Source organism: Eublepharis macularius, chromosome 1, assembly GCF_028583425.1.
Source record: "Eublepharis macularius isolate TG4126 chromosome 1, MPM_Emac_v1.0, whole genome shotgun sequence".
Taxonomy (NCBI): Eukaryota; Metazoa; Chordata; class Lepidosauria; order Squamata; family Eublepharidae; genus Eublepharis; species Eublepharis macularius.
This window is the reverse complement of record NC_072790.1, coordinates 99,073,659-99,100,742: the sequence shown is the minus strand read 5'-3', so window position 1 is coordinate 99,100,742 and position 27,084 is coordinate 99,073,659. Positions and strand designations below refer to the sequence as shown.

General features: G+C 44.1%; 1 protein-coding gene across 1 annotated transcript in view; it reads left to right on the top strand.

Annotated features, from left to right (window-relative positions):
- The first annotated feature begins 401 nt into the window (after nucleotides 1-401).
- Nucleotides 402-27,084, top strand: part of WASF1 (WASP family member 1) — a 48,317-nt gene continuing 21,634 nt past the window's right edge. The window contains exons 1-2 of the mRNA XM_054986276.1: nucleotides 402-534; nucleotides 26,185-26,319. Of these exons, the coding sequence (XP_054842251.1) occupies nucleotides 402-534; nucleotides 26,185-26,319 (268 nt within the window). The remainder of the gene's footprint in view (nucleotides 535-26,184; nucleotides 26,320-27,084) is intronic.

Below are 27,084 nucleotides of genomic sequence, written 5' to 3'. Positions count from 1 at the left end.
ACTATTTTTTCCAGAATTGTTGTTCTTTGGCATGATGATACTTTCAGATATTTCAAGGTGGCAATTGTATGCACCGTTGAACACCATGTACCTTATTTTTGAGTAAACAAGCATAGGATTAGGATATTAACCTCTTTTTTTAAGATTATGACATTATCTTCCAGTTTATTTGTAACAGTGGTCAGTCAAGTAATGATAGTTCAAAATGGATAAGAGCAAAGCAAAATTATCTTGTAATGCATTAATATTTCTTGAGCTAAAGGAAACAATGTGTACATTTCTGTTATAAATAAATTAGCATTAAACTAAGCATACTGACTTGTTTCAACATTGATAATTAAAACAAATTGTAATCCTTCCATTCTGCCTCTTCACAGGTGTACTGGCTCTAATACTTCAGGATGCCATTGGTAAAAAGAAACATAGACCCCAGATACCTTTGTCATACAGCACTGCCACGGGGCATCAAAAATGAACTAGAATGTGTTACCAATATCTCCTTGGCCAACATTATTAGACAACTAAGCAGTTTAAGTAAGTACTCAGCATTTTTCACCAACAATGAATTATGAGCTAGAGTTGTGTTCTATTGCTAAAACACTGTTTTCAAAATACTAGCTCATAATATTTTTATTAAAAATGTCTGACAAGGTAATAACGATATGCATAACAGTGCAGTTGGGATGCCTGTAAAAGATTTTTGTTGGGGAAGGGTTTTTTTTCTTTTGTCTTGTCATCATGATCTTCCTTCCTTCCTTCCTTCCTTCCTTCCTTCCTTCCTTCCTTCCTCCCTTCCTTTGTGTTTGTTTGTTTTAAAAACTACATCCATTGTATCTATAGATGTCTGACCAACTATTATTTTTAGAATAAAATGTTATAATCATGTTGCTTAAAAATGTTGAGGATTAAGTATGTACTAAGTGCTAAATGAAGCATGAAAATAACATAAAGGCTGCACAGCATGTTTCTGGTCATTGCAGCCAAAGATGAAAGGAATGGCTAGGGCTTAACAAAAGACTGATTGGAATTGAGAGCCTAGAACGTGGTGTAATGGAGAGGACTGGTCTTGCTCTACCACTCCTGAGAAACAACCAATAAGAACAGATGGAATGCTGGGCCAGTGACAGTTCATGTTTGTTGGAAAAGAGTGAGAGGAGGGAAGGCTGAGAGAAGGCTGCAGAGATATTGCTGACTGATAACAGACCTGTTACATTGAAATATTCTCTGTTTAACCCCAGTATATTTGAGTTTAAAACCATTCATTCCTATGTTCCATCTTGTAAATAAAGTTTATTTTTGTTTTATTTAACCCCGGCTGGCTTGAAGTTGTTGACTTAGGGAAAGTATCACACACAGAGATCTCAGACTCTCTGGTTGGGACAAATGGGCCAATACAGTTAATCTAAATGGTGGCAGCATACACAAGGAAAAGTAAACTCTTAAGTTCCCTTTCCCCAGTAGCGCTGGGCAGTAGCCCAGTGAGGGGAAATAAATAGAGGGAATGGGCTGCCTGTCTGGTGGAGCCTCAGAGAGAGAAGAGAAGGGACCATGTATATATTTGAGTCAGGGCTCTCTGCCTGATAATAGAGGTTAGACAGGTGGTGTGTGGTGACTGCCCTTTACTGCTTACTGGAAGCCGCCAAACCTGTGAAGGGAGGTTTATGGTGGGTGGCAGTGTGGAAGGTGGTCTGCCATACTTTGGTTCTACAAAACTGTAATTTTTGGATACACAAATAAGTAAAATAGAAAAGAGTCCAGTAGCACCTTTAAGACTAACCAACTTTACTGTAGCATAAGCTTTTGAGAACCACAATTCTCTTTGTCAGATGCACGGAGGGTATGAAGAAACTTGTCAGATATATATAGATGGGGAGGGGGGAGTAAATGCAATCAGTAGCTTCTGATAATGGGATCAGTTTGCTTCTGATAATGAAATCACTTACTTCTGATAATGAGATAACCATTCATAGTCTCTATTCAATCCAAGTCTGACTGAGTCAAATTTGCATATGAATTCCAATTCAGCAGCTTCCCATTGGATTTTGTTTTTGAAAGGTTTCTGTTGAACTACAACGACCTTTAAGTCCTTGATGGAATGTCCTGGTAGATTGAAGTGTTCTCCCACTGGTTTCTGGATGTTGCCATTTATAATGTCAGATTTTTGTCTATTTATTCTTTTGCCCAGAGGTTGGCTGGTTTGTCCAACGTACAGAGCAGATGGACATTGTTGGCACGAGGGCATATATCACATTGGAGGATGAGCAGCTGTAAGAGCCAGAGATAGTGTAGTTGACACTATTGGGTCCTGTAATCGTATTTCCTGGGTAGATATGAGGACAGAGTTGGCATCTGGGTCTGTTGCAGGGTCTGGTACCTGTGCTGGTGACTCTGGTAGCAGATTCATGGTTGTTAGTGGAAAGTTGTTTAAGGTTGGGGGGCTGTCTGTAGGCAAGGAGGGGTCTTCCACCCAGGGTTTGTGAGAGAGAGGCATCATTTTCCAGGATGGGTTGTAGATCACTGATGATACGCTAGATGGGTTTGAGCTGGGAACTATAGTTGACAACCAGTGGTGTTCTGTTGTTAGTTCCTTTAGGTTTGTCCTGGAGTAGGCTGTTCCTGGGTACTAGTCTGGCCCTGTCGATTTATTTCCTTACTTCATTTTGTAACGTAAGGCTTGGCTGTAGACAATCGACCAAGTGATATGTTTAGAGTGGTAGCTGGAAGCATGTAGATATGAGTATTGGTCGGGTTTCCAGTATAAGGTGGTATTTATCTGTCCATTATGTAGTTGTACAGTGGTATCCAGGAAGTGTACCTGTTGTGTAGAGTGATCCAGGCTCAGGTTGATAGTAGGGTGAAAGTTGTTGAAATCCTGATGAAATTTCTCAAGGGCTTCCTTCCCATGGGTCCAAATGATGATGTCATCCAAGAATCTTAAGTACAGGAGTGGTTTCAGTGGATGGAGGCTGAGGAAGCATTACTTCAAGTCTGCCATGAATATGTTAGCTTATTGTGGTGCCATGCGTGTGCCCAGGCTGTGCCGTTAACCTGTAGATATAAGCTGTCAACAAATTTGAAGTAATTGTGAGTGAGTACAAAGTGGCAAAGTTCAGCGGTGAGGTGTCCTGTGGTTTTGTCCGGGATAATATTCCTGATGACTTCCAGTCCATCTGCATGTAGGTATACAGAGCCTCCACATACATGATTGCTAGGATGGTGTCATCTGGTAGGTTGTCAATGGACTGTATTTTCTTGAGGAAGTCAGTGGTGTCCCGTAAATAGCTGGTGTGCTGGTGGCATAGGGCCTGAGGATAGAGTACATATATCCTGAGACTTCTGCTGTGATAGTGCCAATTCCTGAAACAAATAGGTAAGATCAGTGGTTTTTTTATTTTTAAAAAAGGTACCAGTACTTATGATGTTCTCCTCTCTCAGCCTAAGTCCTAAATGCTCAAGAGGTGCCAGTACTCTGTAGCCATGTGTACCCCCTGAAAAAAGCCTAGGTAAAATCAACAGCTGCCTGCACCTGAACATTCTCTTTGATGGCTCCCATCTTTGGAACAGGCCTACCTAACCCTGTTCCACTTTTCAGACGAGATAAAAATACATATGTATGGTGTTGGATTCTTGACACTTTACTTTTCAAGGAGGTGCAGAAAGCTAAAGGTGGAAGAGGTAAAGATCAGTTCCTTCTTTTCACAGTCCGTAGAATTCAGTTCATTGTGCTCAGCCTGGCAGAGGCTTAAATGATTGGTGCTAGTGTGAAAACACTAGCACTTGGATAAAGTCAGCAGGAGAGGCTATCAAAAAGGAAATTGCAAAGGTAACCCAGACATAAACAGATTTAAGAGGAGAATGAAGGGCATAGTAAACTGGGAAATGACCCCATGCTTCACAGATAACAGTGTGGGGGTGGGGAGAGGGAGAGAAAGGTTACAGGAGACAGGTTTGGGTAGAGATCTATCACTTCTTTGAAAGCTGGATATTGAAATTTAGTAAAATCATAAATTGTCATCAGTACTATCTTTGTTATAGGAAGCAATAGATAGGTGCCATTGATTTTAAGAGTAGTTGAAGTAGTCTATGTGACATTACTTAGAAGCAAATTTTAAAGGAGATTAACTGTATGAGTCTTGGGTGGTTTATAGTAACTGTACAGATCTTTTGCAAGAAGAATTAGATACAAGTGGTTATCGACACGTCCTGCATTCTTATGTTACTACTTGGTCATAGTGCTGAATTATCTTGAGTTCATTAAGAATCTGTCTATTCATTCCCCACCCCAAAACGTAATACTTTCGAAAATGTCATTTTTAGGATAATTGCCCTGAAATATGCTTTGCTTACCTGTTCAATAGCAAAGAAAAACAGAAGCTATAAGCAGATTTGCTCCCCTCCCCCCAAATCAGTAACAAACATTTCACATGCTTTGGAATCCTACAGGAACTTTTCTGAAAAGTCTGCTTTCTACCTGAGCCATAAGGCTGTCAAGTGGAGTATGATGCTAGCCTGAACTGCCACTATTGCTAGTGCTTTTTATCTATCATTAGCATTTTAATTGATGTATCTTCTGTGCAGTCCCACATGGAAAATGTGCAGGCCAGTCATGGATGTTCTAAAGCTCCTAAAGGAGCTTTAGCCTTTTCGCGCACTTTCCCCCTGATTGGGGCTGTAAAAGGTAGAGCAAGTGGCTCCCTCCCTCAGTTCTTCTTTAGCTGCTGTTGAAGAAGGATGTGTCTTCGCTCTGTTCCTCAGGTCCTATCTGTTGATGAGAATCACAGCCCTTGACTCCTTGACTTCAACTGCTCTCTTAAAGAAATGTTCACACTGTGGAATTAAGATGACCCAATCAGATGGGCATGACAGATATCTCTGTGATGGCTCCTATTCTGCCATGGAAGTTTGCTGGGTGACCTTGGGCCAGTCACACATTCTCAGCCTAACCTACCTTACAGGGTTGTTGTAAGGACAAAATGAAGAAGAGGAGAACGATGTAAAGTGCTTTAGGTCCCAATTGGGGAGAAAGGTGAAATATAAATGAAGTTTAAAAAATATTCTATAACATCCCAGAGTATAATAGAAAACCCTTGTGGTTTTCTGTTTCTTTGCTATGGCAACCATACTGTTTGGTGAACTTGTCACTGTACACATTCTCAGTTCTAAAAAAAAATCATAGAATATATTTAGTTCGATCTAATCAGCCAAAAAGGCTATAGTGGAGATTATGGGATGTACATGGACAAAAATTACATGGGATGAGAACTGTAGTAAGGAGAAGTATTTGGTAAAGTTGAGCAAAAAAACTGGCTGAAGAATCTTTTACAGAATGCTTCCAAAGAACACTATTACTATTTTATGCTTTCTTTAATTATTCATTGTAAACAGATACCTTCTTCTTTAATTACTTTTCCTATCTACTTTCTCTTACTACCTAGAACACTCCTCCCTTCATTCCCGCCATTCTGTGCTGATAGTTACTCACTTGGCATTTACTAGATTTGTGTCAGCTGTAGCCACTAGCTTTCTGGATCCATTCATTTCATTTTGATTCTTTTTAGATCAGTGTTTTATTTTTAAGACTATCTTCAAAGCCTGTGTCACTGATTGTTTGATATCCTGTGGCAATCATTAAACAAATTTATGGGAGTTCTATCTATCTGTTAAATTTGTATTCCAGCCTCAGAGCAGCATATACTTTATCCCCTTTTCAGTCCTCTTAATAACTCTGGGAGGTAGGTTATGTTGAGAAAGTGACAAGCCTGTGGTCACCTGGTAAGCTTCATGGCTCAGTGGGGATTTGAGCCCATATTTTTTGAGTCCTGATTGGACAGTAGAAAAGAGCAAGAGTCCAGTAGCACCTATAAGACTAACAAGATTTGTGGTAGGGTATGAGCTTTTGTGAGTCACAGAAGGTGCTACTGGACTCTTGTTCTTTTCTACTGCCTCAGACAAACTAACACGGCTACCCACCCTGATTGAACATTTCATGTACTATAATGACTCATCTACTGTAGTCTTTCTGTCTTGAAAACTCCTCTAAGTTACTGTTCTAGCAGTAAGTCCTATTCCAGATTGCTGCTCTCACTATATTTGCCTGCCTGCAGTACCCTACTCTATACTGCTCTCAATGACTAGAAAAAGCAACAGGTTTTGCTGTCATTTATTACATTGTCTGTTGCAGCCTAGCAATCACCTTAAATTATTGTACTGTTGAAGGATATAAAAAGCCAGAGATCTTTGTTGGATATTTACGTGTCTATTCTTCCTTCACCAAAGACCTGATTTCAAGAGCTACAGTTAGACATTAATACCTGTAAACATTTATTTCTTTTACCAGGCAGTGAAACCTAGCGCAGACATATTTGCAATTTCCAACCATGGCTAACAAATTAAGGGCAGGCCTCATACACATTCCCTTGCTCTTCTGCAATCAACTTTAGCCATGTTTAAAGATTACACCTGCTGCAACTTTAACTAGGGCTAATGCTGATTACGGTTCTCATTGTAGCCGTTGTTTGCAAATACTGGTTAAGAGGGAGTGGTTATGTCAGCCATGCTTAAAATAGGATGTAATCCTTAACCATGTTTAAGCTTACTGGAGAAGGAGGGAGATTTATGAGAGGGGTCACTCCTGATCTTTTAAACGGATCTGGGATTTTTATGTCTGAACAAAACTTGCTTAACTAGTAACAAAGCCCATTGTGGGGAAAAATACAACGGGCTCTAGAAAAGGGAGGGCGGGCAAGCAGACATTGCCTCCTCCTCCTCCTCCTCCTCCTCCTCCTCCATGAGTGATCCCGGCCAGGTGAAGGGGGCCTGGCATTGCCTCCTGCTTCTTGCCAGATTCTAGCAGGGTGAAGAGAGGGCGGGCATTGACTCCTGCTCTGTGTCTGATTCCAGCAGGATGAAGGTGGGGGGTGGGCCCTGCTGCCTGATCCGCTCCTGATCCCAGCTGGGTGAAGAGGGGGTTGGACATTACATCCTGCTCCATACCTAATCCTGGCTGGGTGAAGGTGGAGGGCAGGCATTGCCACCTGTTCCATGCCTGATCCCAGCCGAGTGAAGGAGTGGTGAGCATTGCTACTTGCTCCGCACTTGATCCTGGCTGGGTGAACGAAGGGCAGGCATTGCCACCTGTTCCACTCCTGATCCCAGCTGGGTGAAGGGTGGCAGGCATTGCCACCTGCTCCACACCTGCTCCAGGCTGGGGAGTGGGTATCGCCTCCTTCTTTGTACCTGACCCCAACTGGGTGAAGGGGGGCGGGTGTTACTGGCTGCTCCACACCTGATCCTGGCCAGGTGAAGGCGGGGGTGGGCATTGCCACTTGCTCTGCTCCTGATCCCAGCTGGGTGAAGGCAGGGAATGGGCATTGCCATCTTCTCTGCTCCTGATCCCAGCTGAGTGAAGGGGGGGAGGGTATTGCCACCTGCTCCCATCCTGATCCTATCTGGATGAAGGGGAGCAGGTATTACCACGTGCTTTGTGCCTGATCCCAGCTGCGTGAATGGGGGGCAGACATTGCCTCCTGCTCTGTGCCTGATTCTGGCTGGGTGAAGAGGAGCATTATCTCCTGCTCTGCTCCTGATCCCAGCTGGGTGAAGGGGGAGCAGGCATTTCCTCCTTCTCCGCGCCTGATCCCAGGCCGGTGAAAGTGGGGGCAGGCATTGTCCCTTGCACCATGACTGATTGCAGCTGGGTTAATGGGGATGGTCATTGCCACCTGCTATCCTCCTGATCCCAACTGGGTGATGGCGGGGGGCCCAGGCATTTCCCCCTGCTCTGTGCCTGATCCCAGCTGGGCGAAAGTGGGGGGTGGACATTGCCACCTGTTCTGCTCCTGATCCCAGGTGGGTGAAGGCCTGGGGTGGGCATTGCCTTGTGCTCCACTCCTGATCCCAGCTGAGTGAAGGCCGGGGCCGGGGAGGCATTGCCACCTGCTCCGTGCCTGATCCCAGCCTGGGCTTCCTGCCACAGCGCGCTCTCTGAAGGAACATACTTAGCCGTTTATATAGTAGGATGTTTTCCAGTTCATGTAGCTTTTCCTTTAATGTTTTTCTCTGTGCTAAGACAGCCAAGGTATCAGTCATTTTGGGTGTGCCTGCACCAATTGCTTTTCCTGGGCTGTGTCCATGATCAGCGGGCCATTCTGCACCTCATCTTAATAGTGTCCCTCATTATAGGATTTCACTTTCAGAGGAGCTTTTTTGAAAAAGTGTAATAGAGGTATTAACTTGTCCCCCTGCTTGCAGAGGAGGGGAGTAGTAATTTACTTGCAAGTAAGTGCCTCCATGTGAATGCGTGCCCTTACCCAGATAGCTTATTTCATGTAGACAACACTTCTTTTGTGTGCATTAAACTGAAGGGAGAGAGATTATATGTCTGGCAGGTGCATTTTATAATGGACTTTATGATTTTACAGAAATCATGTTTTCTCCAGTACCTGCTCCTGTTAATGAACCCTATAGAGAGACAGAGAGTAATAATAGTTTTAACTTCTCATTTGGAGGTGTGACCAGAGATCATAGTGGATCATACAAGTGGTACTTTAACAGAAGAAAGAAAGAAATTGCTGAATTAAGTCGGTAAATAACCAAGTGGGAGAGCCTTGGCACTAAATGATTGAAATTGGGATGTGGTGAGCATTTTCATGTCAGTTTTTGTTAGTATTTCCTACTGATTAAAATGTATTTGGAAAGAAGATAATTCCCAGTGGTAGATTTAACTTAGTTTTTTCCCAGCTGGGAACAACTGGGAGCTGCTTTAGAGAAATCTGTTACTCACATAGGTTATTCAGTATGCTTTACTCTGTTTTCTGCATTACCACATTAGTAGCATGATTACATTAGGTGTTTCTCTGAAGTTTCAAATATACAAGGATGATATCAAATCTCCAGTTCTCCTGCACTGATATTGCATGTAGCTTGCTTGAGATCTTCTTTTCATTGTATCAGTTGTACAGTAACAGCACATGAAAAGGTTATTTATTCTTTCCTTTGCTTTTTCTTTTAATCTCTATCCCATTATCTTACTGGTTATCCTCTTACGGGTATTATGTACAATGCTGTTTTAATTACTGTTTGGATTTTTGTAAAGCTGTTTTTATTATTTGGCAGCTTTCTTGCAGAAGTATTATACAGAAAGGTATAAATATTTAAAATAATTAGCTACCAGAAGCTCAGACACAGTCTTTGGCACTATGAAGGCTGAGGTTTTAAATGCCTTTTAAACAGAGGTAGCATGCTATGTAGTTTGAACAGTGTGGTCTCTACTCCAACCTTCTGTTGAGAGACTAAATCCAAGAGGTCTTCTAAATGCAGCTATTTCATATGAGGCAACAGAGAAACAGCATTTAAACCCAAATAAACTTCCAGAATCTTGCAACAAATTAGGGAAATGAGGCTGTAATGACTTCCCCCTGCCAAAAAGTTTGTATGTTTTGTTTCAGTTCTTCCTGCAGAGGCAGTGGTGGGCAATCCGGAAGCATCTTGTTTTCCTTAATGGCAAGTCTAGGGCTTTTTTTGAGGGCAAATGCTCCGGAACGGTGTTCAAGCAGCTCTAGAATCTGCCCACGTGATTCCTTCCTCCTTCCGCCCCGCAGGCTCTGCAGAGAAGGCTAAGCTGCCTTGAGTTCATTCTGCTTTCTTGAGTGAATGAGAGAGAGAGAGAGAGAGAGAGAGAGAGAGAGAGAGAGAGAGAGAGAGCAGACGCTGCTTGGGCCTGGTCGGGGCTCTGCAGGGGAGTTCATTCTGCTTTCTTTTCATTCCTCTGTAAGAGAGAGAGAGAGAGAGAGCAAGCTGGGGCCCAGTGCAGGCTCTGCAGAGGAGATTTAGCTGCTTTGAGTTCATTCTGCTTTCTTTTCATTCCTCTGTGAGTGAGAGAGAGCAAGCTGGGGCCCAGCACAGGCTCTGCAGAGGAGGGTTAAGCTGCTTTGAGTTCATTCTGCTTTCATTCAGGTTTCTGTGCATGTGTGTGCTGCTTTGACTTTATTCTGTTTTATTTTCTTTCTGGGTGGGTGGGTGGGGCTGTGGGTGTATGTGTGCTACTTTGACTTAATTCTGCTTTCTTTTCATGGGGGGGTAGGGGCTGTGTGTGTGGGGCTGCTTTGAGTTCATTCTGCTTTCTTTTCATGGGGGTGGGTGGGGCTGTGCATGTATGTGTGTGTGTTGCTTTCATTCTTTTGTTGACTGAAGTTGACATTGTTATGGTTCCCACAGCTTTTGAATGAATGCAGATTGAGTTTGTGTTAGTTAAATATATCAGTTATGGTTATTTGTATTAGTTAAAATATCAGTTATGGTTATTCCAGTTTTATGCTAGGAATGGATAGCTGTGTCCAAGTCACAGAAGGCTTTCATCAATATATCCATCAGCATATAGGTGTTCTTATGTCTTAATAGCTATAACTCAAATGGTTCTCCCCATCCTCAGCTGATTAACATCACTGAAATTGCAGTGGACATACGGGTGTTAAGGAAGTTTTTATGAATATTGTTTGTCTGTGACATTGGAATATTTATGAGCATTTCACAATGTCACAACAGCTTAGCCATTGGTAAGGTAGAGTTGTCAGGCAACCAAAAAAAAGCCATTTAAACTAAGTATAAATCTAATGCAGCTAAAGTTGAGTATCTAATTTTGAATTACTCTCATAAAGCAAAACCCTCCCTGAACATTTGAAAATTCAATATTCATTAGATTTTCAGACTCTGTGGAATTTTGAAAAAGAATTTTGGATTTTTTTTCCATGCTGGCAGAGGGAATCTGTTAGAATTTAGATTTGTGAGATGGGTTTTGGATTTTTAGAGGCCCCCTCCTTGTATATTTTAAAATATGATTCCAAAGAAATGAAATGTTTGGGAAAGGAAATGGAAGGTTTCACTGTTCGTAGAGGATACAGAAAGTAAACAAATCCTTTCTCATAATAGTGTAATTTTCAAAGCTTACTAACATTTATCTCATCATAATACATTGTGCTGGGTTCCAGGAAGCGGCATCACTTCTGGGAGTGACGGCACTTCTGGAAGTGATGTCATCACGCATTTCCAGGAGTCCGCACACATGTGATAATAGAGAGTTCCACCACCTCTTTTCCCAGAAAAAATGCCCTGGGCCAGTCTATCTTCACTCATCATGCAACCAATTGGATCGATAGGAGAGAGATTGAGCCCTTAGTGTTAACTCTGTTGATGGGCATGAGTGCATGTTTTTCTTCAGAGCTTCTTAGCAATGGCATTGGCATTGAGTGGTTCATAGAGATCAAATAGCAAAAGGGTTGCTTTGTACTGAAGAGGGGAGCAGCGGACGGCATGGTGCCATTGGGGCCAACATTGCCATCCCATTCTGTGCATTTTTACACACAATGCAAGGAAAGGCCAGAAAAATCCATGCAGTTGTGCACATGTGGGTCTGAGGAGGGAGGGATCTCATTCAGCCTCCAAACCCCTGGCTGCTGCAAAGATCCATGTTGTACAGATTAGGTTAAGATTGGAACGAAAATTGGAAAATACAGTATAGAGAACCATTAAAATTGGAAAGAAAAAGCAATTATTAAAGGAGAACTGCACTGAGGAGGCGCCTTCCCCAAGCACTCTTTGGGGTCCATAAACACAGAACCTATTGCATGCTCTTAAACTTGGTGGGTTGATGGTTCAGAGGGGGAACTGTGTTTTGTGCAATTTTGGTGCTGTTGCATGCAAAAACAGCTGCCCCAGAGTCTCATTTCTACACACTCTTTGAAAAGAACAATGTGCATCTGCACATGGGCAGCCAATGCTTTCCTTGTGCATGTGCAATGGACACTAATTCAGAATGTCTGCTGCTTCACCTAGATTAGCTGACAAGAAAACAAAGAAAAACCCCAAACAGATCTGAGCTGAGCCGATATTGCCCCAGCCGGAAAAAACAACAAATAGAAAATTTCTCGGTGCACCCCCCTAGTTCAGACCCTATCTTTAAATGTTCACTGTTTTAGTATGCTTACACACAAGGCAGGCTCTTGAGATGGGATCCCCTCCAGTCTTTCACAAAGGCTCAGACCCTATCTGATCTAAGTTGATAATGTAGCAACTTTTTCTCACTCCCCCTCCATTCTGGTTTCTTTAGCCTTCTGTGGGCCCTTATTTGATTGGCTGTTATCTGCTCTGTGTATAATCCCAACTGAACAGGTGACTGTCCTTTGCCCATCACTCACAGGCACCTAAAATATGGTGGGGATAATGCTAGGGAAATATGTCTCAAATAATAATAATAATAACAACAACATTCAATTTATATACCGTCCTTCAGGACAACTTAATGCCCACTCTGAGCAGTTTACAAAGTATGTTGCTATTATCCCCACAAAACAGCCTGTGAAGTGGGTGGGGCTGAGAGAGCTCCAGAGAACTGTGACAAGCCCAAGGTCACCCAGCTGGCTTCAAGTGGAAGAGTGGTGAATCAAACTCAGGTCTATCAAGTGGAAGAGTGTGGAATCAAACCCAGGTTTCCAGATTAGAGTCCCGCGCTCTTAACCACTACACCAAACTGCCTCTGAAAGGAAGTTCCACATATGCTAACCACATAAAAGATTGTTTCCAGAAGTAAACACCAGTCTCACTTCAGAATCTCCCGGAGAAGATTCACCAATGTGGTATCAACTGCTTGGATATGCTTTATAAGGGAGATATCCTAGTCCCAGACCATTTAGGCCTGAAAGTCAACAGCAACACTTTAAATTGTGCCCAGAAACAAACTGGAAAACAATGCTGATCTTTGAGCACTGGCAAAATATGCTCATGCTTTGAGATCTTCACTGAAGAGAAGCAGTATAAAAATTGAATAAATAAATTATGGCACATCCTGATTAACAGCTTGACTGTGGATCAGCTGAAGTTTCCAAAGACTTTTTAAAGACAGCCCCATGTAGAATGTGTTATAGTAATCTAAGATGGAAATTAATAACAACAACATTTGATTTATATACCACCCTTCAGGACAACTTAATGCCCACTCAAAACAGTTTACAAAGTACGTTATTATTATCCCCACAACAAAACACCCTGTGAGGTGGGTGGAGCTGAGAGAGCTCCTAGAAGATGTGACGGACCCAAGGTCACCCAGCTGGCTTCAAGTGGAGGAGTGGGGAATCAAACCCGGTTCTCCAGATTAGAGTCCCGCGCTCTTAACCACTAGACCAAACTGGTTCTGCTAAAGCACAAATCACTATGATCATTCTTTTCCAGGAGCTGTAGTTCATCTACGGTCTTCCTGTGCAGTCCCACATGGGACTGCGCACACGCAGGCCTGCCGATACCGGAGATTTTAATAGCTAAAAACCACCAGGGGGCGCTCCCGCCTCCCAGCGCGCATGCGCGGCCGCTTTCCCGCCGAAACGGCTCTTAAGAGGCGGAGCGCCCCTCACATACCCTCAGTTTCTCTTTCGCCGCCGATCGTTGAGGTTTACAGCTTTCTTCGTTCGCGATGTCTGAGAAGGCCTTGTTTAAGCGTTGCGAGACCTGCAATCGTAAGATGACAAGGTCGGATGGTCATTCCGTTTGCTTATATTGCCTTGGAGAAACACACAACACTCAGGCGTGCAAGCATTGCCGCGCGTTTACCTCCAAGGCCAGGGCGGAACGGGCGGATCGTTTGCATGCCTTCCTCTGGCAGTGTGCGATGTCGGTCGAGGACCCTCCACCGAAGTCTTCGTCTGCTCCGTCTGCGTCCTCTCGTCCTCCTGTGGTGTCGGGTTCCAAGACTCCTCGTTCACAACCGTCTCCGAGTCGCTCGGAGTCGAGGCCCGAGAGGATCCCTTCGGGTCGGAGTTTGTCGGAACCGACCGCTTTGGTTCCAAGACATTTGGCAAGTCGACCTCCTTCGATCTCGTCGGCTGTCCAGGCTTCACCTGCCCATGGAGCCCATAGAAGTTCGACCCCGTCGGTTCCGAGGTCGACTCCTCCAACTCATACAACCTCTACGGTTCCGACGACTTCGGATCCCTCTGTAAGGTCGAAGACCGTTCCTGAAAAGAAGAAGAAAAAGCATAAGCATTCCAGTAAGCATGATAAGGCAGTGTTGGAAGGTTTACTCACCTCTCCCCCGTCGGTTCCGATCGACTCCACTCCTGTCCAAGTGGAGCAGCAGGCAGAAGCGAGTGATCGTCCGCAGTCCAAGACTCCTCCGGACCGGGAGGCTCAGGACGACGACGTCATACTCCTCGAGAAGCCTCTTACACCTTCGGGTCGGGCCCGATCGGCCTCCTACGAATCAGGCTCGGTTCGGTCGGTTCGGAGTCGACAGAGTCGGTCTACCCGTCGCTCTAGCTGTCGGAGCCCGCCGCGGTCCTACCGGAGCCGATCCAGGGAGAGTCGACGTCGGGATGAACCTGTTCCTCGTTACTTTAGTAGGGAGAGTTCATACTACTCTGACCGACATTATAGAGGTGCTTCGTTGTCTCCCTCATTTCGAGTCGGTTCCAATGTTGGATATGACCCGTCCCGCCTCCCGTCGGATCGGGTCTCTCCGCGGCCCCGGGCCCGCTACAGTGTTTCTCCTTTGTCGGAGTCGCCTGAAAGGGAAATTGGGCCATCTGATGAGGCTTCGCCCACTGATGATTTTCGGGCCTGTAACGAGTTGCTCCAAAGAATGGCGAAAGCCTTGGACCTTGAAGTGACTTCCACTGAATCTAAATTTACTGATAAGATATTGCAACATATCTATTCGGGATCTACTCCCTCGATTGCCTTTCCCCTTATAGAGGGGTTTGCTGATCTTTGGAAGAAACTGCAGTCTCGACCTGCGTCTGCTACCGCCACTAACCGGAAGGTGGAGAGCTTGTACAGGACCAAAGATGATGCTCATCCGTTCCTGGCCGTTCACCCTCCTCCATCCTCACTTGTCACTGAGGAGATGCAAGCTTGGCCTCGCCAGGGCTCTCTGTCGGCTCCAACTGACAAGGATAGTAGAAAGATCGATGCCTTGGGCAGGAAGTTGTGTACTTCAGCTACGTTTGGCATCAAAGTGGCGAATTATGCCGCGATGATGGCGGCCTATCAACTGTTTTTATGGAAGAAGGTGGCGTCTTTTCTTCCTAAGATTCCCGAAGACCAGCGCACCTTGCTTCGGGTCATTCAGGAGGAGGCTGTCCGCCTATCCAGACACCAGATCCATGTTGGGCGAAGTATGGCTGACACCGCATCTAGATCGCTCCTCTCCTCGGTGGTACTGCGCAGGTACGCCTGGCTTCGCACGACCGCCCTCCCAGTGGAGACGAGGAACAGGGTTGAGGACCTGCCGTTCGAGGGCACCACCCTGTTCTCAGAGAAAACTGACGAGTTCCTCTCTAAGAAGAGGACCGACCGTCTGACAGCCCGCTCGTATGGGGTTCTACACCAGCCATCGCAGCAGTCTTCTCGCCCATACTATCGTTCCTTCCAGCGTGGCAGACAACACCGCTATCAGCCCTGTCAAGGGTATGCTTACCAGCCGCGCAGGAACTACCAGAGCCCACAATCTGCCTTTCCCAGACGGAGGCAGGGCCAACGTCCCAAGCCTGGTTCCCAACAGCATCAGGCCAAGGACCAGGACCAATTGCATAAGCAATTCTGACAATCACAGGGACCTGACCCCACATTTGGGGACAGGCTTAATGCTTTCTTGAATGCATGGTGTTCAATTTGTTCCGATGTTTGGGTTTTGTCTATTATCCAGTTTGGTTATAAAGTTGAATTTCTTGGTTTACCTTACCTACGTCTCCCTGTGTTTTCTTCTGACCCCCCTCGTTCAGAGATCCTGGGGGAGCTCTCAGCTCTATTGCAGAAAGGGGCTATAGAGGAGGTTCCGGTTGCTTCAGCTGGTTTGGGATTCTATTCCAACCTGTTTCTAGTGGAGAAGAAGGATGGTGGGCTTCGGCCTATCCTGGATCTCAGGGGATTGAATAAATTTATACGAGTTCGTAAATTCAAAATGGTTACTTTACAAATGGTTTTGACTTTGTTACCCCGACAGTCGTGGGTTGCAGTCCTGGATCTGAAGGATGCGTACTTTCATATTTCAATTTTCCCTGAGCACAGAAAGTTTTTACGTTTTGTCTATGGTCAACGTGTTTTTCAATACAATGTTTTGCCCTTTGGGTTGGCCACTGCACCTAGAGTGTTCACTAAGTGTGTGGCAGTGGTGGTGGCTCATTTACGCCTCCAGGGCTGCCAAATCTTTCCTTATCTGGATGACTGGCTCTTGGTTGGTGATTCTGCTGAATCTGTGTCTAATCAGGTGTATCTCACTTTAAATTTATGTTTACACCTGGGTCTTTTTGTTAATCAGAAGAAATCCAAGTTGACCCCTGTGCGCTCCATCCAATTTATTGGAGTAATTTTGGATGGTGTTAGGGATGCAGGCTTCTTACCTACAGAGCGTGCTTCAAAAATTAAGAGGCTTATTTCGACCCTTCAGAGGTGTCGTTTCCAATCTGTTCGCTTTATCCAGACCCTTTTGGGTTGCATGGCTTCTACTACAGCAGTGGTTCCACTGGCCAGGTTATTTATGCGACCCTTCCAATTGTGGTTCAATTCAGTGTTCTCACCGGCCCGTGATTCTCAAAATAGGAGACTTTCCGTCCCTAGGGGGGTGGTGTCCTCCCTGGAGTGGTGGCTGGATGATGCTAATTTATTTAAAGGGGTGGAGTTTGGTTTTCAACAAACTCATCTGTCAGTTACTTCAGATGCTTCCCTTTTCGGTTGGGGGGCTCACTGTGCTGGCTTTTATGCCCATGGGTTATGGTCTGAGTCTGAACGTGAGGAACATATTAATATTCTTGAGTTACGGGCAATTTTATATGCATTGATCTCCTTTTCAGATGTCGTGCGGAACAAGTCCGTTCAAGTCCTGACAGACAACATGACGGCAATGTTTTACATCAACAAGCAAGGTGGCACGGCGTCTGTGGCTCTCTGCACAGAGGCGATGAGACTCTGGAAGTGGGCCATAGATCATGCTGTGTGGCTGCATGCAGTTCACATCCCGGGGGTACAGAATTCCATGGCGGACCACCTGAGCAGACTCCACAGGGAAAACTACGAGTGGTCCCTCCAGGACAAGTATCTCGCCCCTATCTTCTCAGAATGGGGGACTCCAGAGTTGGACCTCTTTGCGACAGTGGAAAATCGCAAGGTCCTAGCTTATTGTTCCAGAGGAGGAGTAGGCCCAGAATCAAGTGGGGACGCGTTTCAATTAAGTTGGTCAGGTCCCCTGTGCTATGCCTTTCCTCCGTTCCCGCTTCTGGCACGGGTCCTCAGCAAGGTCCAGAGGGACAGGGCGTCCATCATCCTGGTGACCCCGTATTGGCCGAGGCAACCCTGGTTTCACTCCCTTCTGAGTCTGCAGACTCAATCAATCCGTCTCCCGGTGGTTCCCGATCTCCTGACCTGCGGGGGGGTTCTTCACCATGACATCAGGAGACTCAAACTCACGGCGTGGTTGATCAGGCCGGGGCTGCCTTCTCCGAGGCTGTGACTAATGTTCTCTTAAATGCTAGACGTTTGTCTACCAGGCAGTCTTATGCCCTTAAGTGGGACAAATTTTCTGTGTGGTGTAGTCGCAGGGGTTTGGATCCTTTTGAGTCCACCCTTTCTGATATTTTGGACTTTTTGTGGGAGGTGAAACAGGAGGGTTTGGCCAACTCCTCAGTCAAGGTTTATCTGGCAGCCATCTCTGCTTTTCACCCTCCAGTGGATAGAAAATCTGTTTTTTCCCACTATTCTGCTAAATTATTTTTACGGGGGTTGAATAATTTGTTTCCCCCTGTGCGGGCTTTGGTCCCTCAGTGGTCATTGCCCCTGGTTCTGACTCGTTTGATGTCTAAGCCTTTTGAACCCTTGGCTTCCTGTCCACTCCGTTTTTTGTACATGAAAGTGGCCTTTTTGGTTGCGGCTACTTCAGCCAGGAGGGTTGGGGAGCTAGCGGCGTTATCCTGAGAGCCCCCTTATTTGAAATTCCACCCTGAGAAGGTCGTGCTTCGTACAAAGGTCGAATTTTTGCCTAAAGTGGTATCCCGTTTTCATTTGTCTCAAGAATTGGTTCTACCGGTTTTCTTTCCAACTCCGGCTTCTGAGGCAGAGACGGCCCTTCATTCTTTGGATGTTCGCAGGGCCATTTTATTTTATTTGGATAGGGTGAAACCGTTTAGGATTGACTCTAATTTATTTGTTTGTTTTGCTGGACAGAATAAGGGTACCCGGGCCTCGTCTCAGACTATCTCTAGATGGGTGGTCCAGGCTATACTGACTTGTTATTCTGCTGCTAACTTACCTTGTCCTTTGGAAGTGCATGCCCACTCCACCAGGTCCCAGGCGTCGTCAGCGGCTCTCTTCAGGGGTGTTCCACTCCAGGACATCTGCAGAGCGGCGATGTGGGCCTCGGCGGATACTTTTGTGAAGCATTATGCGCTGGACATTCTAGATAGAAAGGAGACAGCGGTGGGCACAGCTGTTCTGCACTCCATCTTTGAGTGATGCCTTGGCGTCACCTCCACCCAGGTATTTAGCTTTGGAATCTTCCCATGTGGGACTGCACAGGAAGACCGTAGATGAAAAACAGGTTTTACTTACCATAACTGTTGTTCATCTAGGTCTTCCGTGCAGGCACACATGCCCTCCCTCCTTCCCCGCTAACTCTCTTGGTACTTACCTTGCAGGGGGCGGCGAAAGAGGAACTGAGGGTATGTGAGGGGCGCTCCGCCTCTTAAGAGCTGTTTCGGCGGGAAAGCGGCCGCGCATGCACGCTGGGAGGCGGGAGTGCCCCCTGGTGGTTTTTAGCTATTAAAATCTCCGGTATCGGCAGGCCTGCGCGTGCGCAGTCCCATGTGTGCCTGCACGGAAGACCTAGATGAACAACAGTTATGGTAAGTAAAACCTGTTTTTGGTTGATAGAATGTTCTCCAAGTCACAAATGCTCTTTCTGCATCTATAGCCAAAACAAGAGCCAGCAGCATCTCCACTTAGTGATTCTGACCTTTTAGGGGAGTACAACCCCATCCAGTGTCAATTGAAAACCAACCATCTCAATGGTCTAGCAAGTTGCCTATCAATAATAATTTTTTTGTACCTGGATTCAGTTTCAATATATTAGCTTTCATTCATCCATTTCTGACTCTAGGCACTAATTCAGAATGTCTGCTGCTTCACTGGATTAGCTGACAAGAAAAAAAGAGTGTTATCTGCATATTGTTGACACCTCATTTAAAGTATCCTGTTGACCTCTCCAAAAGGTTTCTTGTAGACAAATTAGACATCTGTGGAGCTTCATAGCATAAATGCTACATTGCAAAGCAATAGTAGTCTATCAGTGCCATTTTCTGGAATTAATCTGCTAATTAGGATTGGAACTCTGGAGTGAAGTCTCTCTCATTCTTAATGCTAAATGACCATTCCTGTACCTTTCCACTGAATGCCTGTTCAGTTAGGGTTGTATGTAGAGCGTATAACAGCCAACCAGGGCCTATGGAAGGCTGAAGAAGCTAGATGGGTTGCTGGCAAGAAAAAGCTATTACACTGTCAGCTTAGATCAGATAGGGTCTGAGCCTTCTAAGGAAAAAATTTTTTATCTTGAAAGTGCTTTGCAAACATGTCATAACAAGCAGCCAAAATAATAGTCTTGAGACTTGGCATTCAAAACATTCCAGAATACTGAATTCAGGGAATGAACTGCCATGGTCATACAACAATTATGATGAACTTTGATAGTTCTTAGGAGAACAAATATACCTAGATGTGGTCATGTGTACGGCCTGGGCCCTCCAGAGATTAACCAGGGTTTGGCAGGGGCACCAGTGATCTTAGCCAGAAATTCCCTTGGAAACAATCATTTGTGATAGAATGGGCTACAGGACTTGAATACTGTCAGTCATATTTCTGTATTGCCAAAGATGAATGCCTATCAAATTCAACTATCCACAGGCAAGGTAGAGATTTCTGCATACTTGGATTTGGGGCACCTGCCTTGATCTGCAGAAAAGTATTGCTTTATAAATTAAAAGAAGCCCTATATCAAAATGAATGAGCCAGGGAATGTTGAAGGAAGTTGAATGTCAATAATGGAAGGGGGGGAACAGAGGAGGGGAGAGAGTTCTGTTCAAATCTGTTCAATAATTTACAGTATCTTGGAGAAGGATGTGCATCACCCCAGCCCACCTCCAACCCCAGGGGTAAAAAAGCTACCAGCTTTTAAGGGCTTAGTCACCTTGAAGTGAATAGAGTTCTAGGAAAGATTAACTAGAATGCAGGGATCCTTTCACTATTCCTAATTAATCCCACGCCTTGGGAGTCTTTAAGTTGCAAAGAGAACTCTTTTCTAAAGAAGATTGTCAGATCCCACCCACCCCCTTTGACAATTGATAAAGTTCTTGGGAGGAGGAGGAATCAAAACTAGGGATGTGCGTTTCAGGTTTCCAATTTGGGGAAAATGCCTGAATTGGACCCAATCCATAAAGATTGGGGGTTCCCAAATCAAAGCTTCCTGAAGTGATTTGGGTCACTATGGGAAGGACTCCCTCCCACAACCCTACTTACCTGAGCCTTCCCAGCTGTGGAGGCGATGGCACGGACGGTGGCAGAGCTGGCTCTGGCCTTCCGGACCCTGCTGCCCAGCTGGTCATGGTGGCGGAGGCGCTGGCTGCAGCCTTCCCCCACCGCCTAGCTGGCTGCTGTGGAGGTGGCAGCAGTGGCTTGGGTGGCAGAGGAGCCGGCTCTGGCCTTCCGGACCTCCCACCCCACCCAGCTGGCCACTGCACAGGCAGTGGCATTAGCAGTCCAGCTGGGCTTCCCTCCTGTCCCGAGAGTTAAATGAGGTGGGGGACTGGGTGGGGTGGGGGTGGAGGGGCTGGGACAATGGTTACCCCCCCCCCCTTTGGTATGCTCCAAATCTTTACAGAGCATACCATAGTGATTTAAAGACCCAAATCCTGAAGCGGCTTGCTGCTTCGGGGTTTGGGTTATTCGGGAACAGATTCCTGCTTCAGGTAAACCCGAAGCAGGAAACTCAGATTTTTCCTCAGTGCACACCCGTAATCAAAACTGGGATTGGGAGATGTATACTGGTTTCCCAAAATGCTTCTGTACTTGTGTTGTCCTGCACATGGGCAATAAGCAGCTCTGGAAATTGGGGGAATTTCTCTACTTCCAGGACAACTGACATTCATCCTAGATGAGCAAGGAAAGAACTCAGCAGAATTATACTATTGCAGTATTAGCAAAATATCCAAATTGTTTGCCATTTTATACCCATCTCTTATATCTCTTCAGAGCCGCTGCTGCCACCCCGCTGAAACTTGTATAGGTTGCATATTAGAGTCTTTCTACAAAATATTTTTTACACATGTTCTTTTCGTGTCAGGAGACACAATGTTAGCCAGGAAGAGTAGTTTTAAATGACAGAACTGGTGGAGATCGCTCCGGAGGGGGCAGGTTCTCTCACAGCTCTCTGGCATCTCCCCCCTCTGTACCTTTTGCCCTGCTGAGGCTCAGTTAATTCAAAGTCTTAAGCAGTGAGGGTGGCAGGGTAAAAGCTCCAGAAGGGGAGACAGTCCAGCACGCAAGAGGCAGCGGAGAGCTGTGAGAGAATCCATTCCCTCCAGCACAATCTCTGTCGGCTCTGTCTTTCAGAACTATGCTTCCCAGCTAACATTGTGTCTCCCGATACTTGACAGACATGTGCCCTGGTGTCTCATGTAGAGAGACTCTTAGTGTTAATGTATTTTAAGATTTGATGGAGGACTGCTCTTTGATAAGACTTGCTGATGTGAGAGATTTTGAAGTGAGTCAGTAAAGAGAAACAATTATACATATGAGCTGTAAGCCGTTTAATGACAGGAATTAGCCTCTATTTATGTACTGTTGCCTTGTGGGAAATCCTAGGTCTGTATGCAGAAAGAAGTATAATGCTCAATGGGATTCTTTGGGAAAATGAACAAGAAATAGCTGTGGCATTTTGAAATGAATGTATTTATGTGTCACTTTCCTACTTACAATTCAGTGTGTGTGTGTGTTTTCTAAAGAAAATGTGATAAACATCCCTTCAAAGAATTGTTCAACAGGACTGCTTGAAACCTTAGCAAAATACAGAACATTTAGCCAAGATGGTTACATTTAAGGTTGCTAAGTGTTCTGTGTTTCAAAATAACACATGCTATGCAACTGACCCCCATTCTGCTGTGTCCTTTTTCTATCTAGCAAATTGTCCTTTGACAATCCTAGTGGTATTAATTTAGGAATGAAGACTGGAAATGTTTTAGATTTCCCATCACTTAATTAACCTATAGAAAGTCCTGGAATCAACTCTGATTTGCAAATACATAATTCTTCTTAAACCCTTCTTTGTTGTTTTCATTTATAATGTCTAGATTAACACAATAATAGCTTTGAATATTTGGCATCATATTTTTACAGAAAATCCTGCAGCTTTCTCCTGTGTTAATTTTAAAGAAAACCCTAGCAAAATAAATATGCTGGTGGTACCTTGCATTTTCAAAATTAAGTTATTTCTTAACTGTCTTCTTGGTAGGAAACCTGGCTGCTATTATTGTGGCAAATATTTTATAATCGACATTCAGCAATGATATAGGTCTATAGTTCTTTTCTTTTTTCTAAGGTCTATAGTTCTTGATTTCTTTGGGGTCTGTATCCTCTTTATGGATTAATGATATAGTTGCTTCGTTCTATGAATCTGGAATCTTTCCTCCTTCATAATTTTTTTTCCAACAGCTGTGTAATGATTCCAAGTAAATGTGTGCATGTATCTTTAAATGCTTGGTTTCAGCTAGGTGAAGAGTAGGGGTGAAAGAGAGGAATGAGTGAGCGATATGATTGGTTGACTGAGATTGTGGGCGGAGTGAATGCAGTTTAGACTGGGAGAGAAAAAGAAAGGTTTCAGTCAGAAGAAAGCAGGCTAGCTGTGTGCTGCCTGAATATGTTGAAGTGTTTATGAGAGAAATATAACCTGTGTGGAACCTGAACTGAGCATGTTTGTGAAAGGACACTCAGTCAGGGAAAGAGAGGCCAGCTGTGTGCTGCCTGAGCAGGTTTAATATTTCTGTGAATGAGAGTCAGAGAAAGAGAGGCTAGCGGTGTGCTGCCTATATTTGAAGTATTTGTGAGAGAACTATTGAGTCTAGTGAAGGAGGCTAACTGTGTTTGAAGCCTTAGAAGAGATCTGTGTGAATGAGTTTATAGGAAGTAACTTCAAGAACTAAGAACTACTTTTATGAAACCAATACGCTTCTTGAAAAATAAACATTTATTTTGGTTGTTGTGGGTTTTCCGGGCTGTATTGCCGTGGTCTTGGCATTGTAGTTCCTGACGTTTCGCCAGCAGCTGTGGCTGGCATTGCCAGCCACAGCTGCTGGCGAAACGTCAGGAACTACAATGCCAAGACCACGGCAATACAGCCCGGAAAACCCACAACAACCATCGTTCTCCGGCCGTGAAAGCCTTCGACAATACATCGAAACATTTATTTTGTTTTGTTATATCCCAGTGTAGCTATATCTCATTCATATCCTCAGGGCCACATAGAACCACGAAGGAGCCTGACACTTAAACACGTTACCAAAAGGGAAATTTGAATAAAATATTTTGGAGTAATATATTCCTGGTGGCAGCAAACTACCCAGAGGGTGTAAGGGGAAGATTAAAAGAAAAATCTACCCTAAAGAAAGTAAAGGTCATAACAAGCTGTTTGAAGGGTATTGCCAAGCATTCTTCAAATGTTTTATAGTATTCCAACGGGAGTCCATCCAGTCCTGGTGATTTTCATCTATTTTGGTTTGCAATTGCTTCAGTTATCTCCCTTGTAGTAAATGGTTTGTTCAATATTCTGCATTGCTCATCCGTTAATTTCATATTTGTAGTTAATTTCAGATAGTGCTTCTGTTTTAGCATCTCTTGAAGCATTTCCGGGCTTCCCTGCACTTCAGCTGAGAGGGGGGAATCCCCCATCCCAGCAGAGGTTTAAAGCACCCATTTCGCTTCCCTGGGCTTCAGCTGGGAGGGGGGAACTGGGAGGGGTGGTGACAGGCTTGCCACCTCCTGCCAGGAGTTGCCCAAGGTGCTGGAAACTGAGTTCCTCCACCTCTTTCCCCAGAAAAAAAGCCTTGAGAGATATAACATCAATACGAATAGTTTTGGATCTTTTCTCATAATATATATCTGATATTTGAAATGTAAATTATATACTTCTCAGTTTTATATTGTAATTACTAAATTTGATAGACTTGTAGATTCTAATTTCATAAGTTCAATTGCTGAAAAATATTCAAACATATTCCTGTTTTATAAATCATCACTAGCAGGTGTGGACATGGAAAAGGGCAAATAGAGGAGCAAAAAATGTCTTCAGAAAGCACCATGGATAACTGAAAGCACCTGAAATGTCAAGAGGTTTTTTTGGTCTATGATCCCTTCTTTGCATACAGAAGGTTGAGAAGGCACCATTGCTGAACAACCTGGGATTTCTGCAATCAGATAAACCACAGCTAACAAGCCCAGTAACAGCTAACAAGCCATGGGATTAGGTTCTAAACTTTTGTATCACAGTTTAGGAGCTTGTATTCAAACATCACATTAAACTGATCATTTAAGCCATGGGTTAGAAATTCTGGTTTATCGTGGCATCTGATTGCAGCCTCACTTTTGTTTTAAACATTTTGTGCTTTAAGAAAACTTATCTGTCCTTTATACTCATGGTTCAGAACAGAGTTGAGTAAAATAGAGATTGCTGTACCCATCCTGTAAACTGGACACTGCTATATTCAAGGCTCACAAATGACAGTTAATAAAAATGCAGACCTTTCTAGCTTAAACCTTTTTCAAAGAAGCATAAAATTATTTCTTAACCTATGCTGTCTTAAATATATATCACTGTGTAATGCGCCTATCTCTTAGTGCATTCGCTAATGGGACAAAAAATCAGAACTAGCCTTTCTGCTTGGAAGTGCCAGGAATGGTGGGTGAGGCAGAGTTGTGCCTACAAGCACCATAGAGTTTCAAAGTAGCACACAAGTGAGGAGTGGACCACGTGTCCATAATGCTAGCACTGCCATAATCCCCTCAGCAAAATTTTATCAATTTGGCTGACTGGGTCTAAGAGGTAATAAATTCTTCCTACAGAATATCAGGTAGTTGCCCCAGCTTTGAAACAGGCTGTGGTATATCCATAGCCTGTTTTATACTACTAAAGAAGCCAACCCTGGACCTAGGAGATTTCAATAACAATCAGTCTCAAATGTCTAAACAGTCAAAGATGTCTAAACAGGTGGTGCCTGAAAATCTTAAAGCATTCTTTTCCCATCTGGTTTCAGGCCTAGTTATGGGACTGAAACTGTCTTGGTGGCCTTGGTGGATGACCTGTGTGGGGAGTATGACAGAGAGTGTGACTTAGGGTTGCCAGCTCCAACTTGGGAAATTCCTGGAGATCTGTGGGGGTGAAACCTGGAGAAAGTGGGGTTTGGGGAGCGAAAGGACCTTGGCATGGCATAATTCCATAGAGTCCACCTCCCCAAGTAGCCATTTTCTCTAGGTGAACTGATCTCTGTGGCCTGGAGTCCAGTTGTAATTCCGGGAGCTCTCCAGCCACTACCTGGAGGCTGGCAACCCTAGTGTGACTTTAGGCCAATCACTCTATCTCAGCCTAACCTACTTTCAGGGTTATTGTGAGGATAAAATGAAAGAGAAGAAACTGATGTAAGCAGCTTTGGGTCCCCATGGTGGGGAAAGCAGGATATCAATATCTAAAATAAATATATATGTTCAGACTTTAACACAGACTTCCTATCTAGCCTTACCTATTAAATGTTTCCAGTGCTGGATGATAAATGGATGCTTGTTAATAAGTTTATAAGTTGGAGCTGTGTATTGAAATTCATATTACATCTTTTGCTATCTGCCAACTGCTGTAAACAGAATTCTACAATGTAATTTTTGCATCATTTGTGACGTTAATATTTATGATTTGTTTCAGTTCTGTTTTCAGATTTCTGTTTGGTTCCAAATTTCTACTATACAAATCTTATATTGCACTTTTTATTGGATATCCCATCCTGTTGATTGTATTGACTTACAATTGTAAGTAATCTGCTTGGAATCCTAATGAGACAGGAGGACTGTAATTTAGTCCTTTGCCTAATCCAAGGCTAAGAACTCTTATCTTCTCTTTTTTAGGTAAATATGCAGAAGATATATTTGGTGAACTTTTCAATGAGGCACATAGTTTTTCCTTCAGAGTTAACTCCTTACAAGAACGTGTAGACCGTTTGTCAGTTAGTGTTACTCAACTTGATCCAAAGGAAGAAGAACGTAAGTTGCTGTGTGGTTGTTTCATATATGCTCTCATGTATAGTATTGTGTATGGTTGGTATTAGTATATTACCATCTTATGTTATATGAGACCTCCTCAAAATATTTAGCAATCAGTTTTTCTACTAATGTTCTTTTAATGTTAAATTCTACAGTTCTCATTGTTGACAAATAGTGCAGGTTTTCATATGTGTTTGTAGGGTGTTTATCAGCAGAATCATGATGTTTTAAATATCTATATCATGATACAACTAAGAGTAAAATCCCAATTCACTGTTTTGCTGATCGCACTAAAACCTAGACAGTTGGTATTTTCAACGGATAATCAGCAAGCAGTAAGGGAATGCTTAACTTTCTTTCACAGATTGTTCCTTCACATCTTCTTCCTCCTCTGCCCCACACCCATAGACGTTTCCCAACCTCCCAACCAGGCTCCAGAAGGAATAAGGGGGAATAATCCTCCTGGGGGGGGGAACCCTGGAGGTAACATTTGGAAGGAAAAATCAGTAGGCTCATGTTAATTAAGCACCCCTCCTTTTCTCTGTCATTTCTCCTCTGCAAGTGGCCAGTCCTGCCTTTCCATTGTTTAATCAAATGCTGAGAACGTTGCTTTGTCAAGTTGAGTACAGACTGGAGAATCCTCTGGCACCTTACCTTAATATATCATTCATTGTATTTTTCTATAAAGCTAGATAAAATGCTCTATGATGTCTGCTTCTGTCAAACCTACAAAAGAAATTTGTTGCACACCTATATACAAAAGAA